This window comes from Anomaloglossus baeobatrachus, chromosome 11, assembly GCF_048569485.1.
Source record: "Anomaloglossus baeobatrachus isolate aAnoBae1 chromosome 11, aAnoBae1.hap1, whole genome shotgun sequence".
NCBI classification, from domain to species: Eukaryota; Metazoa; Chordata; class Amphibia; order Anura; family Aromobatidae; genus Anomaloglossus; species Anomaloglossus baeobatrachus.
This window is the reverse complement of record NC_134363.1, coordinates 193,944,023-193,957,945: the sequence shown is the minus strand read 5'-3', so window position 1 is coordinate 193,957,945 and position 13,923 is coordinate 193,944,023. Positions and strand designations below refer to the sequence as shown.

The window sequence follows — 13,923 nt, the reverse complement described above, 5'->3', positions numbered from 1 at the left end:
AGTTAGTACACCCATAGTCTCCTGTCTCTCTGGGACTTGAAGTTTCCTTTCAATACCAGCAATTCACCAGAACATTAACATTTTTATCTTTATGTTTGACGCCTGAAATGTGGGAAAAGGATGAAAAATTCAAGGGGCTGAATACTTTCACAAGGCACTGTACATCGTGCTGTGCTCTTATGCAGTGCCGTGTCATGCTGTGCTGTGTTGTGTAGTGCCGTGTTGTGCTATGTCGTGCTGTGCCGTATTGTGTAGTGCCGTTTCATACTGTGCTGTGCAGTGTAGTGCTCTGCCTTGTTGTGTAGTATAGTGATGTGCTGTGTTGTGTAGTGCCTTGTTGTGTACTGTTGTGTCATGCCGTGAAATGTAGTGCCGCGCCGCGCCATGTATACATATTCACATGTTCTGCTTTATATTCCAGGTTACGGTATTACTGCCGGCATCACAGAGCATGAATGCGGCAAACCTGGCGGTGCTCAGCAGCGTCCCCGAATCTGCGCAGGCCATGGCATTGGAGGCACTGCCGCAGGTAAGGAGGCCAGAATGTGCATCAGGAGAGTCGCACACAGTGTTTCTATGAGGGTCCAGGTGAGCGTCCCCCAGCCCAAAATACTAGAGCGCAGGGCAGTGAGTGTCCTGCCTCCTGCCATAAGGCTCGGCATGACAGCCGCGCCCGATCTGCTGGAGACTCGCGTGTCTTCTCCCAGGCACGACATGACAGCCGCGCCCGATCTGCTGGAGACTCGCGTGTCTTCTCCCAGGCACGACATGACAGCCGCGCCCGATCTGCTGGAGACTCGCGTGTCTTCTCCCAGGCACGACATGACAGCCGCGTCCGATCTGCTGGAGACTCGCGTGTCTTCTCCCAGACACGACATGACAGCCGCGCCCGATCTGCTGGAGACTCGCGTGTCTTCTCCCAGGCACGACATGACAGCCGCGTCCGATCTGCTGGAGACTCGCGTGTCTTCTCCCGGGCACGACATGACAGCCGCGTCCGATCTGCTGGAGACTCGCGTGTCTTCTCCCAGGCACGACATGACAGCCACGTCCGATCTGCTGGAGACTCGCGTGTCTTCTCCCAGACACGACATGAAGGCCGCGTCCGATCTGCTGGAGACTCGCGTGTCTTCTCCCAGGCACGACATGACAGCCGCGTCCGATCTGCTGGAGACTCGCGTGTCTTCTCCCAGGCACGACATGACAGCCGCGTCCGATCTGCTGGAGACTCGCGTGTCTTCTCCCAGACACGACATGAAGGCCGCGTCCGATCTGCTGGAGACTCGCGTGTCTTCTCCCAGGCACGACATGACAGCCGCGCCCGATCTGCTGGAGACTCACGTGTCTTCTCCCAGGCACGACATGACAGCCGCGCCCGATCTGCTGGAGACTCACGTGTCTTCTCCCAGACACGACATGATGGCCGCGCCCGATCTGCTGGAGACTCACGTGTCTTCTCCCAGACACGACATGACAGCCGCGTCCGATCTGCTGGAGACTCGCGTGTCTTCTCCCGGGCACGACATGACAGCCGCGTCCGATCTGCTGGAGACTCGCGTGTCTTCTCCCAGGCACGACATGACAGCCGCGTCCGATCTGCTGGAGACTCGCGTGTCTTCTCCCAGACACGACATGACAGCCGCGTCCGATCTGCTGGAAACTCGCGTGTCTTCTCCCAGGCACGACATGACAGCCGCGTCCGATCTGCTGGAGACTCGCGTGTCTTCTCCCAGACACGACATGACAGCCGCGTCCGATCTGCTGGAGACTCGCGTGTCTTCTCCCAGGCACGACATGACAGCCGCGTCCGATCTGCTGGAGACTCGCGTGTCTTCTCCCAGACACGACATGATGGCCGCGTCCGATCTGCTGGAGACTCGCGTGTCTTCTCCCAGACACGACATGATGGCCGCGTCCGATCTGCTGGAGACTCGCGTGTCTTCTCCCAGACACGACATGACAGCCGCGTCCGATCTGCTGGAGACTCGCGTGTCTTCTCCCAGGCACGACATGACAGCCGCGTCCGATCTGCTGGAGACTCGCGTGTCTTCTCCCAGACACGACATGATGGCCGCGTCCGATCTGCTGGAGACTCGCGTGTCTTCTCCCAGGCACGACATGACAGCCGCGCCCGATCTGCTGGAGACTCGCGTGTCTTCTCCCAGGCACGACATGACAGCCGCGCCCGATCTGCTGGAGACTCACGTGTCTTCTCCCAGACACGACATGATGGCCGCGCCCGATCTGCTGGAGACTCACGTGTCTTCTCCCAGACACGACATGACAGCCGCGTCCGATCTGCTGGAGACTCGCGTGTCTTCTCCCGGGCACGACATGACAGCCGCGTCCGATCTGCTGGAGACTCGCGTGTCTTCTCCCAGACACGACATGACGGGCGCGTCCGATCTGCTGGAGACTCGCGTGTCTTCTCCCAGACACGACATGACGGGCGCGTCCGATCTGCTGGAGACTCGCGTGTCTTCTCCCAGACACGACATGACAGCCGCGTCCGATCTGCTGGAGACTCGCGTGTCTTCTCCCAGGCACGACATGACGGGCGCGTCCGATCTGCTGGAGACTCGCGTGTCTTCTCCCAGACACGACATGACAGCCGCGTCCGATCTGCTGGAGACTCGCGTGTCTTCTCCCAGACACGACATGACGGGCGCGTCCGATCTGCTGGAGACTCGCGTGTCTTCTCCCGGCATGACATGACGGCCGCGTCCGATCTGCTGGAGACTCGCGTGTCTTTTCCTGCTTTTCAGCCGTCGCTGTCCGTACACCAGAGCGGTTTACCTCTTGTGGACGGTGTGGAGAGTACAGCAGACATGGCCACGCTGCAGAGCTCAAGCGCTGACTCCCAAGCAAAGGATGATGATGATGAGGATGAGGACGATGAAGACGATGATGATGATGACGACGAGGAAGATGAAGATGAAGGAGAGGACTCTGATTTAGATGAGTGGGATCCTGACCCTCCTCGCCCCTTTGATCCCAATGATCTGTGTGAGTTATTTCTCAGACGTTGCTTTTATTACAGGCCTGTCTTTTTGTCAGTCTCTATGAGCCACCGCCGGTGGTGGAGACTTCTGCATGTTACAGTCTCTGTTCCGGCGGTGACGGTGGAGACCTCGGCATGTCACAGTCTCTGATCCGCCGGTGGTGGAGACCTCGGCATGTCACAGTCTCTGATCCGCCGGTGGTGGAGACCTCTGCATGTCACAGTCTCTGTTCCGGCGGTGGCGGTGGAGACCTCGGCATGTCACAGTCTCTGATCCGGCAGTGGTGGAGACCTCGGCATGTGACGGACGTGTTGTGCCTGCTCGGCTGAGATCCGAGCCTGTAAGATGCTTATTCTGTGTTTTCTTGTGTCCTGCAGGGTGTGAGGAGTGTAACAACGCCCATCCCTCCGTGTGCCCCAAACATGGTGCCCTCCATCCCATTCCTAACCGCCCCGTCTTAACCCGAGCTCGCGCCAGTCTGCCTCTGGTCCTCTACATCGATCGCTTCCTTGGCGGAGTTTACTCCAAGCGCCGTATACCCAAGCGCACACAGTTTGGGCCCTTGGAAGGACCGTTAGTCAAAAAGTCGGAGCTGAAAGAGACCTACATCCACCTGAAGGTGCGGAATCGCTACATTATATTGTGGGATCGGAGGGAAAACTACTAAAGGGGATAAAGCCGAGGAGCGAAGCCTCAGCCCTGTCACCACCTCCAACCACTACCAGCTTCATATAGAGCGGTCATTGGTTGGTGTCGATGTCTGGCACATGCGGAGGTGACTGAGGAGCGTAACCGTCCCCGTGACTGAGGAGCGGTACCGCCCCCAGGACTGAGGAGCGGCACCGCCCCCATGACTCTTGGAGGAGCGGCACCGCCCCTGTGACTAAGGAGTGGCACCGCCCCCGTGACTGAGGAGCGGCACCGCCCCCGTGACTGAGGAGCGGCACCACCCCCATGACTCTTGGAGGATCGGCACCGCCCCTGTGACTAAGGAGTGGCACCTCCCCCGTGACTGAGGAGCGGCACCGCCCCCATGACTGTTCTTAGGACCTTACAATGTAACGCATACTGATTTCTACATTAGACTGGGGGTTATCGTAGTAATTCTGTCTAATATGAAATAGGACAAGGGATGGGTCACATGAGGGACACTGGACGCCACACTCTCTGCTTGACTTATTTCAGGTAATTTCACCATTTGTACGGCTCAGTATGGTGTGATCTGCACAGATGTTGTACAGGGGGGATACATGCCGCTAATGTATGGATGAACCCTACAGAACTTAGCTGTGCGGCCTGAGCAGAGACTTCCAGCGAGCCTGTGGTGACGCTCCTGGTATCGAGGTGATGGAGGTGCAGGCTCCGCTCTCCTCGGTATCTGGGTGGTGGGGCTGCAGGCTCCGCTCTCCCGGTATCTGGGTGATGGGGCTCCAGGCTCTGCTCTCCCGGTCTCTGGGTGGTGGGGCTGCAGGCTCCGCTCTCCTCGGTATCTGGGTGATGGGGGTGCAGGCTCTGCTCTCCCGGTATCTGGGTGATGGGGCTGCAGGCTCCGCTCTCCCGGTATCTGGGTGATGGGGCTGCAGGCTCTGCTCTCCCGGTATCTCGGTGATGGGGGTGCAGGCTCTGCTCTCCCGGTATCTGGGTGATGGGGCTGCAGGCTCCGCTCTCCCGGTATCTGGGTGATGGGGCTGCAAGCTCTGCTCTCCCGGTATCTGGGTGATGGGGCTGCAGGCTCCGCTCTCCCGGTATCTGGGTGATGGGGCTGCAGGCTCCGCTCCCCCAGTATCTGGGTGATGGGGGTGTAGGCTCCGCTCTCCTCTGTATCTGGGTGATGGGGGTGCAGGCTCCGCTCTCCCAGTATCTGGGTGATGGGGCTGCAAGCTCTGCTCTCCCGGTATCTGGGTGATGGGGCTGCAGGCTCCGCTCTCCCGGTATCTGGGACATGGGGCTGCAGGCTCCGCTCTCCCGGTATCTGGGTGATGGGGCTGCAGGCTCCGCTCCCCCAGTATCTCGGTGATGGGGGTGTAGGCTCCGCTCTCCTCTGTATCTGGGTGATGGGGGTGCAGGCTCCGCTCTCCCAGTATCTGGGTGATGGGGCTGCAAGCTCTGCTCTCCCGGTATCTGGGTGATGGGGCTGCAGGCTCCGCTCTCCCGGTATCTGGGTGATGGGGCTGCAGGCTCCGCTCCCCCAGTATCTGGGTGATGGGGGTGTAGGCTCCGCTCTCCTCTGTATCTGGGTGATGGGGGTGCAGGCTCCGCTCTCCCAGTATCTGGGTGATGGGGCTGCAAACTCTGCTCTCCCGGTATCTGGGTGATGGGGCTGCAGGCTCCGCTCTCCCGGTATCTGGGTGATGGGGCTGCAGGCTCCGCTCTCCCGGTATCTGGGTGATGGGGCTGCAGGCTCCGCTCCCCCAGTATCTGGGTGATGGGTGTGTAGGCTCTGCTCTCCTCTGTATCGGGGTGATGGGGGTGCAGGCTCCGCTCTCCTCTGTATCGGGGTGATGGGGGTGCAGGCTCTGCTCTCCTCTGTATCGGGGTGATGGGGGTGCAGGCTCCGCTCTCCTCTGTATCGGGGTGATGGGGGTGCAGGCTCTGCTCTCCTCTGTATCGGGGTGATGGGGGTGCAGGCTCCGCTCTCCTCTGTATCGGGGTGATGGGGGTGCAGGCTCTGCTCTCCTCTGTATCGGGGTGATGGGGGTGCAGGCTCTGCTCTCCTCTGTATCGGGGTGATGGGGGTGCAGGCTCTGCTCTCCTCTGTATCGGGGTGATGGGGGTGCAGGCTCCGCTCTCCTCTGTATCGGGGTGATGGGGGTGCAGGCTCTGCTCTCCTCTGTATCGGGGTGATGGGGGTGCAGGCTCTGCTCTCCTCTCATTCTGTCACAATGATTTCTTTCTCAGGTCTTGTTACACTCTTCCCTGGAGACGCCGGAGCCGTATCAGGAGGATCTGTGGTTTGATCTGTCGGAGGAAAGTCTCTGTAACTGGATGATGTTTGTGCGTCCGGCCCAGAATCACCTGGAGCAGAACCTGGTGGCGTATCAGTACGGACAGCACATCTACTACACCACCATCAAGAACATCGAGCCCAAGCAGGAGCTGAGGGTAGGAGACCCCTGTGGTGGGCTGGGGTCACCACCGTGATATTGCAGACAGCGCTCCCTGTGGTGGTGGGCTGGAGTCACCGCTGTGATATTGCAGACAGCGCTCCCTGTGGTGGTGGGCTGGGGTCACCGCTGTGATATTGCAGACAGCGCTCCCTGTGGTGGTGGGCTGGGGTCACCGCTGTGATATTGCAGACAGCGCTCCCTGTGGTGGTGGGCTGGGGTCACCGCTGTGATATTGCAGACAGCGCTCCCTGTGGTGGTGGGCTGGGGTCACCGCTGTGATATTGCAGACAGCGCTCCCTGTGGTGGTGGGCTGGGGTCACCGCTGTGATATTGCAGACAGCGCTCCCTGTGGTGGTGGGCTGGGGTCACCGCTGTGATATTGCAGACAGCGCTCCCTGTGGTGGTGGGCTGGGGTCACCGCTGTGATATTGCAGATCATGCAGTATAACGGGTTTCTTCTCCTCACAGGTTTGGTACGCCGCGTCATATGCAGAGTTCGTAAACCAAAAGATTCATGACATTTCCCAGGAGGAGAGGAAGGGTAAGAGGAGCGGCCATCACCCCATATCTCTCAGCTCCAAGGGTGGTGAGGACTGTGTGCTGGAGAAATAAGGATCAGGCTGTCTCCTGATGACAGGCTGCGTTGGCCTTGTGTGACGGCTGCTTATCTCCAGCCTATGTGCAGAGTCAGCTGCGTCTCGTGCCCCTCCGGGTGGCGTCTGCGTCTCGTGCCCCTCGGGGTGGCGTCTGCGTCTCGTGCCCCTCGGGGTGGCGTCTGCATCTCGTGCCCCTCGGGGTGGCGTCTGCGTCTCGTGCCCCTTGGGGTGACGTCAGCGTCTCGTGCCCCTCGGGGTGGCGTCTGCGTCTCGTGCCCCTCGGGGTGGCGTCTGCGTCTCGTGCCCCTTGGGGTGACGTCAGCGTCTCGTGCCCCTCGGGGTGGCGTCTGCGTCTCGTGCCCCTCGGGGTGGCGTCTGTGTCTCGTGCCCCTCGGGGTGGCGTCTGCGTCTCGTGCCCCTCGGGGTGATGTCAGCGTCTCGTGCCCCTCGGGGTGGCGTCTGCGTCTCGTGCCCCTCGGGGTGGCGTCTGCGTCTCGTGCCCCTCGGGGTGACGTCTGTGTCTCGTGCCCCTCGGGGTGGCGTCTGCGTCTCGTGCCCCTCGGGGTGGCGTCTGCGTCTCGTGCCCCTCGGGGTGGCGTCTGCGTCTCGTGCCCCTCGGGGTGACGTCAGCGTCTCGTGCCCCTCGGGGTGGCGTCTGCGTCTCGTGCCCCTCGGGGTGACGTCTGCGGCCGCTGCATCTCGTGCCCCTCGGGGTGGCGTCTGCGTCTCGTGCCCCTCGGGGTGACGTCTGCGTCTCGTGCCCCTCGGGGTGGCGTCTGCGTCTCGTTCCCCTCGGGGTGGCGTCTGCGTCTCGTGCCCCTCGGGGTGACGTCAGCGTCTCGTGCCCCTCGGGGTGGCGTCTGCGTCTCGTGCCCCTCGGGGTGACGTCTGCGGCCGCTGCATCTCGTGCCCCTCGGGGTGGCGTCTGCGTCTCGTGCCCCTCGGGGTGACGTCTGCGTCTCGTGCCCCTCGGGGTGGCGTCTGCGTCTCGTTCCCCTCAGGGTGGCGTCTGCATCTCGTGCCCCTCGGGGTGGCGTCTGCGTCTCGTTCCCCTCGGGGTGGCGTCTGCGTCTCGTGCCCCTCGGGGTGGCGTCTGCATCTCGTGCCCCTCGGGGTGGCGTCTGCGTCTCGTGCCCCTCGGGGTGGCGTCTGCGTCTCGTGCCCCTCGGGGTGGCGTCTGCGTCTCGTGCCCCTCGGGGTGGCGTCTGCGTCTCGTTCCCCTCGGGGTGGCGTCTGCGTCTCGTGCCCCTCGGGGTGACGTCAGCGTCTCGTGCCCCTCGGGGTGGCGTCTGCGTCTCGTGCCCCTCGGGGTGACGTCTGCGGCCGCTGCATCTCGTGCCCCTCGGGGTGGCGTCTGCGTCTCGTGCCCCTCGGGGTGACGTCTGCGTCTCGTGCCCCTCGGGGTGGCGTCTGCGTCTCGTTCCCCTCAGGGTGGCGTCTGCATCTCGTGCCCCTCGGGGTGGCGTCTGCGTCTCGTTCCCCTCGGGGTGGCGTCTGCGTCTCGTGCCCCTCGGGGTGGCGTCTGCATCTCGTGCCCCTCGGGGTGGCGTCTGCGTCTCGTGCCCCTCGGGGTGGCGTCTGCGTCTCGTGCCCCTCGGGGTGGCGTCTGCGTCTCGTGCCCCTCGGGGTGGCGTCTGCGTCTCGTGCCCCTCGGGGTGGCGTCTACGTCTTGTGCCCCTCGGGGTGGCGTCTGCGTCTTGTGCCCCTCGGGGTGGCGTCTGCATCTTGTGCCCCTCGGGGTGGCGTCTGCGTCTCGTGCCCCTCGGGGTGGCGTCTGCGTCTCGTGCCCCTCGGGGTGGCGTCTACGTCTTGTGCCCCTCGGGGTGGCGTCTGCGGCCGCGGCCTGATTGTCTCTTTGCTTTAGTTCTCAGGGAGCAGGAGAAGAACTGGCCGTGTTACGAGTGTAATCGCCGCTTCATGAGCTCGGAGCAGCTCCAGCAGCATCTGAACTCCCACGACGAGAAGCTGGACTTCTTCAGCAGGTTGTCTGGAGGCTTTGTATATTCTGTGGGCGGACGGATGCTGTATGTGGCCAGTGTATACATGGCATTGGAGGGGAGCCTGGGGGTCCCAATGCTGAGGCTGGCGGTCCGGCTGCTGGACCGGAGGATGATGAATGCGCGGTGCTTGCTCTGTATGGGGCTGTGCGGCTCCGCGCCTGGATTTCTCCAGTCTTTCCACACAATGAATGGGAATCTCCCGTTAGTGGAGCGTCTGTGCTGCCGGGGCAGGTCCACATGAGCACAGACTCCATCACACGGTGTCTGCACCGGCTCCAGCGCTCCTCTACAGGCTCAAGTAACGCTCCTTTATGCTTTTCTGAAATACCAGGACGAAAACACGTGGGCGAGGTAGGACACGGAGGAAATTTGGGCCCGGAAGGAGACCAGGGAGGCCACCAAAATTTGTGCGTTTGGATATTACAGGAGAAAGAGAAAAGTGCGGACTTGGAAGTCAGGTATGTGTGCGCAGAGCGCCCATATTGTCAGGTGTTAGCGTTTCACCGGCCGGCAGAACCGCAGTCAGTGAGAGCCCGGTGTGCGGCCAGCAGAACCGCAGTCAGTGTGCAGCCGGCATAACCGCAGTCAGTGAGAGCCCGGTGTGCGGCCGGCAGAACCGCAGTCAGTGAGAGCCCGGTGTGCGGCCAGCAGAACCTCAGTCAGTGAGAGCCCGGTGTGCGGCCAGCAGAACCGCAGTCAGTGAGAGCCCGGTGTGCGGCCAGCAGAACCGCAGTCAGTGAGAGCCCGGTGTGCGGCCAGCAGAACCGCAGTCAGTGAGAGCCCGGTGTGCGGCCGGCAGAACCGCAGTCAGTGTGCAGCCGGCAGAACCGCAGTCAGTGAGAGCCCGGTGTGCGGCCAGCAGTAATCCAGATCTGCAGAGGTCGGTGTGTGGCCAGCAGTAATCCAGATCTGCAGAGGTCGGTGTGTGGCCGGCAGTAATCCAGATCTGCAGAGGTCGGTGTGTGGCCGGCAGTAATCCAGATCTGCAGAGGTCGGTGTGTGGCCGGCAGTAATCCAGATCTGCAGAGGTCGGTGTGTGGCCGGCAGTAATCCAGATCTGCAGAGGTTGGTGTGCGGCTGGCAGTAATCCAGATCTGCAGAGGTCGGTGTGTGGCCGGCAGTAATCCAGATCTGCAGAGGTTGGTGTGCGGCTGGCAGTAATCCAGATCTGCAGAGGTCGGTGTGCGGCCGGCAGTAATCCAGATCTGCAGAGGTTGGTGTGTGGCCGGCAGTAATCCAGATCTGCAGAGGTCGGTGTGTGGCCGGCAGTAATCCAGATCTGCAGAGGTCGGTGTGTGGCCGGCAGTAATCCAGATCTGCAGAGGTCGGTGTGTTGCCGGCAGTAATCCAGATCTGCAGAGGTCGGTGTGTGGCCGGCAGTAATCTAGATCTGCAGAGGTCGGTGTGTGGCCGGCAGTAATCTAGATCTGCAAAGGTCGGTGTGTGGCCGGCAGTAATCCAGATCTGCAGAGGTTGGTGTGCGGCTGGCAGTAATCTAGATCTGCAGAGGTCGGTGTGTGGCCAGCAGTAATCCAGATCTGCAGAGGTTGGTGTGCGGCTGGCAGTAATCCAGATCTGCAGAGGTCGGTGTGTGGCCGGCAGTAATCCAGATCTGCAGAGGTTGGTGTGCGGCTGGCAGTAATCTAGATCTGCAGAGGTCGGTGTGTGGCCGGCAGTAATCCAGATCTGCAGAGGTTGGTGTGCGGCTGGCAGTAATCCAGATCTGCAGAGGTCGGTGTGTGGCCGGCAGTAATCTAGATCTGCAGAGGTCGGTGTGTGGCTGGCAGTAATCTAGATCTGCAGAGGTCGGTGTGTGGCCGGCAGTAATTTAGATCTGCAGAGGTCGGTGTGTGGCCGGCAGTAATCCAGATCTGCAGAGGTTGGAGTGCGGCCGGCAGTAATCTAGATCTGCAGAGGTCGGTGTGTGGCCGGCAGTAATCTAGATCTGCAGAGGTCGGTGTGTGGCCGGCAGTAATCCAGATCTGCAGAGGTCGGTGTGTGGCCGGCAGTAATCCAGATCTGCAGAGGTCGGTGTGTGGCCGGCAGTAATCCAGATCTGCAGAGGTCGGTGTGTGGCCGGCAGTAATCTAGATCTGCAGAGGTCGGTGTGTGGCCGGCAGTAATCCGGATCTGCAGAGGTTGGTGTGCGGCCGGCAGTAATCCAGATCTGCAGAGGTCGGTGTGTGGCCGGCAGTAATCCAGATCTGCAGAGGTCGGTGTGCGGCCGGCAGTAATCCAGATCTGCAGAGGTCGGTGTGTGGCCGGCAGTAATCCAGATCTGCAGAGGTCGGTGTGCGGCCGGCAGTAATCCAGATCTGCAGAGGTCGGTGTGTGGCCGGCAGTAATTCAGATCTGCAGAGGTCGGTGTGCGGCCGGCAGTAATCTAGATCTGCAGAGGTCTGTGTGTGGCCGGCAGTAATCCAGATCTGCAGAGGTCGGTGTGCGGCCGGCAGTAATCCAGATCTGCAGAGGTTGGTGTGCGGCTGGCAGTAATCCAGATCTGCAGAGGTCGGTGTGTGGCCGGCAGTAATCCAGATCTGCAGAGGTCGGTGTGCGGCCGGCAGTAATCCAGATCTGCAGAGGTCGGTGTGCGGCCGGCAGTAATCCAGATCTGCAGAGGTCGGTGTGCGGCCGGCAGTAATCCAGATCTGCAGAGGTCGGTGTGTGGCCGGCAGTAATTCAGATCTGCAGAGGTCGGTGTGCGGCCGGCAGTAATCTAGATCTGCAGAGGTCTGTGTGTGGCCGGCAGTAATCCAGATCTGCAGAGGTCGGTGTGCGGCCGGCAGTAATCCAGATCTGCAGAGGTTGGTGTGCGGCTGGCAGTAATCCAGATCTGCAGAGGTCGGTGTGCGGCCGGCAGTAATCCAGATCTGCAGAGGTCGGTGTGCGGCCGGCAGTAATCCAGATCTGCAGAGGTTGGTGTGCGGCTGGCAGTAATCCAGATCTGCAGAGGTCGGTGTGTGGCCGGCAGTAATCCAGATCTGCAGAGGTCGGTGTGTGGCCGGCAGTAATCCAGATCTGCAGAGGTCGGTGTGTGGCCAGCAGTAATCCAGATCTGCAGAGGTCGGTGTGTGGCCGGCAGTAATCCAGATCTGCAGAGGTTGGTGTGCGGCTGGCAGTAATCTAGATCTGCAGAGGTCGGTGTGTGGCCGGCAGTAATCCAGATCTGCAGAGGTTGGTGTGCGGCTGGCAGTAATCCAGATCTGCAGAGGTCGGTGTGTGGCCGGCAGTAATCTAGATCTGCAGAGGTCGGTGTGTGGCTGGCAGTAATCTAGATCTGCAGAGGTCGGTGTGTGGCCGGCAGTAATTTAGATCTGCAGAGGTCGGTGTGTGGCCGGCAGTAATCCAGATCTGCAGAGGTTGGAGTGCGGCCGGCAGTAATCTAGATCTGCAGAGGTCGGTGTGTGGCCGGCAGTAATCTAGATCTGCAGAGGTCGGTGTGTGGCCGGCAGTAATCCAGATCTGCAGAGGTCGGTGTGTGGCCGGCAGTAATCCAGATCTGCAGAGGTCGGTGTGTGGCCGGCAGTAATCCAGATCTGCAGAGGTCGGTGTGTGGCCGGCAGTAATCTAGATCTGCAGAGGTCGGTGTGTGGCCGGCAGTAATCCGGATCTGCAGAGGTTGGTGTGCGGCCGGCAGTAATCCAGATCTGCAGAGGTCGGTGTGTGGCCGGCAGTAATCCAGATCTGCAGAGGTCGGTGTGCGGCCGGCAGTAATCCAGATCTGCAGAGGTCGGTGTGTGGCCGGCAGTAATCCAGATCTGCAGAGGTCGGTGTGCGGCCGGCAGTAATCCAGATCTGCAGAGGTCGGTGTGTGGCCGGCAGTAATTCAGATCTGCAGAGGTCGGTGTGCGGCCGGCAGTAATCTAGATCTGCAGAGGTCTGTGTGTGGCCGGCAGTAATCCAGATCTGCAGAGGTCGGTGTGCGGCCGGCAGTAATCCAGATCTGCAGAGGTTGGTGTGCGGCTGGCAGTAATCCAGATCTGCAGAGGTCGGTGTGTGGCCGGCAGTAATCCAGATCTGCAGAGGTCGGTGTGTGGCCGGCAGTAATCCAGATCTGCAGAGGTCGGTGTGCGGCCGGCAGTAATCCAGATCTGCAGAGGTCGGTGTGCGGCCGGCAGTAATCCAGATCTGCAGAGGTCGGTGTGCGGCCGGCAGTAATCCAGATCTGCAGAGGTCGGTGTGTGGCCGGCAGTAATTCAGATCTGCAGAGGTCGGTGTGCGGCCGGCAGTAATCTAGATCTGCAGAGGTCTGTGTGTGGCCGGCAGTAATCCAGATCTGCAGAGGTCGGTGTGCGGCCGGCAGTAATCCAGATCTGCAGAGGTTGGTGTGCGGCTGGCAGTAATCCAGATCTGCAGAGGTCGGTGTGCGGCCGGCAGTAATCCAGATCTGCAGAGGTCGGTGTGTGGCCGGCAGTAATCCAGATCTGCAGAGGTTGGTGTGCGGCTGGCAGTAATCCAGATCTGCAGAGGTCGGTGTGTGGCCGGCAGTAATCCAGATCTGCAGAGGTCGGTGTGTGGCCGGCAGTAATCCAGATCTGCAGAGGTCGGTGTGTGGCCGGCAGTAATCCAGATCTGCAGAGGTCGGTGTGTGGCCGGCAGTAATCCAGATCTGCAGAGGTCGGTGTGTGGCCGGCAGTAATCCAGATCTGCAGAGGTCGGTGTGTGGCCGGCAGTAATCCAGATCTGCAGAGGTCGGTGTGTGGCCGGCAGTAATCCAGATCTGCAGAGGTCGGTGTGTGGCCGGCAGTAATCCAGATCTGCAGAGGTTGGTGTGCGGCTGGCAGTAATCCAGATCTGCAGAGGTCGGTGTGTGGCCGGCAGTAATCCAGATCTGCAGAGGTCGGCGTGCGGCCGGCAGTAATCTAGATCTGCAGAGGTCGGTGTGTGGCCGGCAGTAATCCAGATCTGCAGAGGTTGGTGTGTGGCCGGCAGTAATCCAGATCTGCAGAGGTCGGTGTGTGGCTGGCAGTAATCCAGATCTGCAGAGGTCGGTGTGCGGCCGGCAGTAATCCAGATCTGCAGAGGTCTTTGTGTGGCCGGCAGTAATCCAGATCTGCAGAGGTTGGTGTGTGGCCGGCAGTAATCCAGATCTGCAGAGGTTGGTGTGTGGCCGGCAGTAATCCAGATCTGCAGAGGTCGGTGTGCGGCCGGCAGTAATCTAGATCTGCAGAGGTCGGTGTGTGGCCGGCAGTAATCCAGATCTGCAGAGGTCGGTGTG

General features: G+C 60.9%; 1 protein-coding gene across 3 annotated transcripts in view; it reads left to right on the top strand.

Annotated features, from left to right (window-relative positions):
- The window catches only part of PRDM10 (PR/SET domain 10), a 73,319-nt gene that overhangs the window by 49,196 nt on the left and 10,200 nt on the right, over nt 1-13,923 (top strand). For all 3 annotated transcript variants that reach the window (XM_075328961.1, XM_075328959.1, XM_075328960.1), the window contains exons 5-11: nt 422-529; nt 2,766-3,006; nt 3,380-3,621; nt 5,901-6,104; nt 6,578-6,650; nt 8,570-8,687; nt 9,037-9,163. In XM_075328961.1, the coding sequence (XP_075185076.1) occupies nt 422-529; nt 2,766-3,006; nt 3,380-3,621; nt 5,901-6,104; nt 6,578-6,650; nt 8,570-8,687; nt 9,037-9,163 (1,113 nt within the window). The remainder of the gene's footprint in view (nt 1-421; nt 530-2,765; nt 3,007-3,379; nt 3,622-5,900; nt 6,105-6,577; nt 6,651-8,569; nt 8,688-9,036; nt 9,164-13,923) is intronic.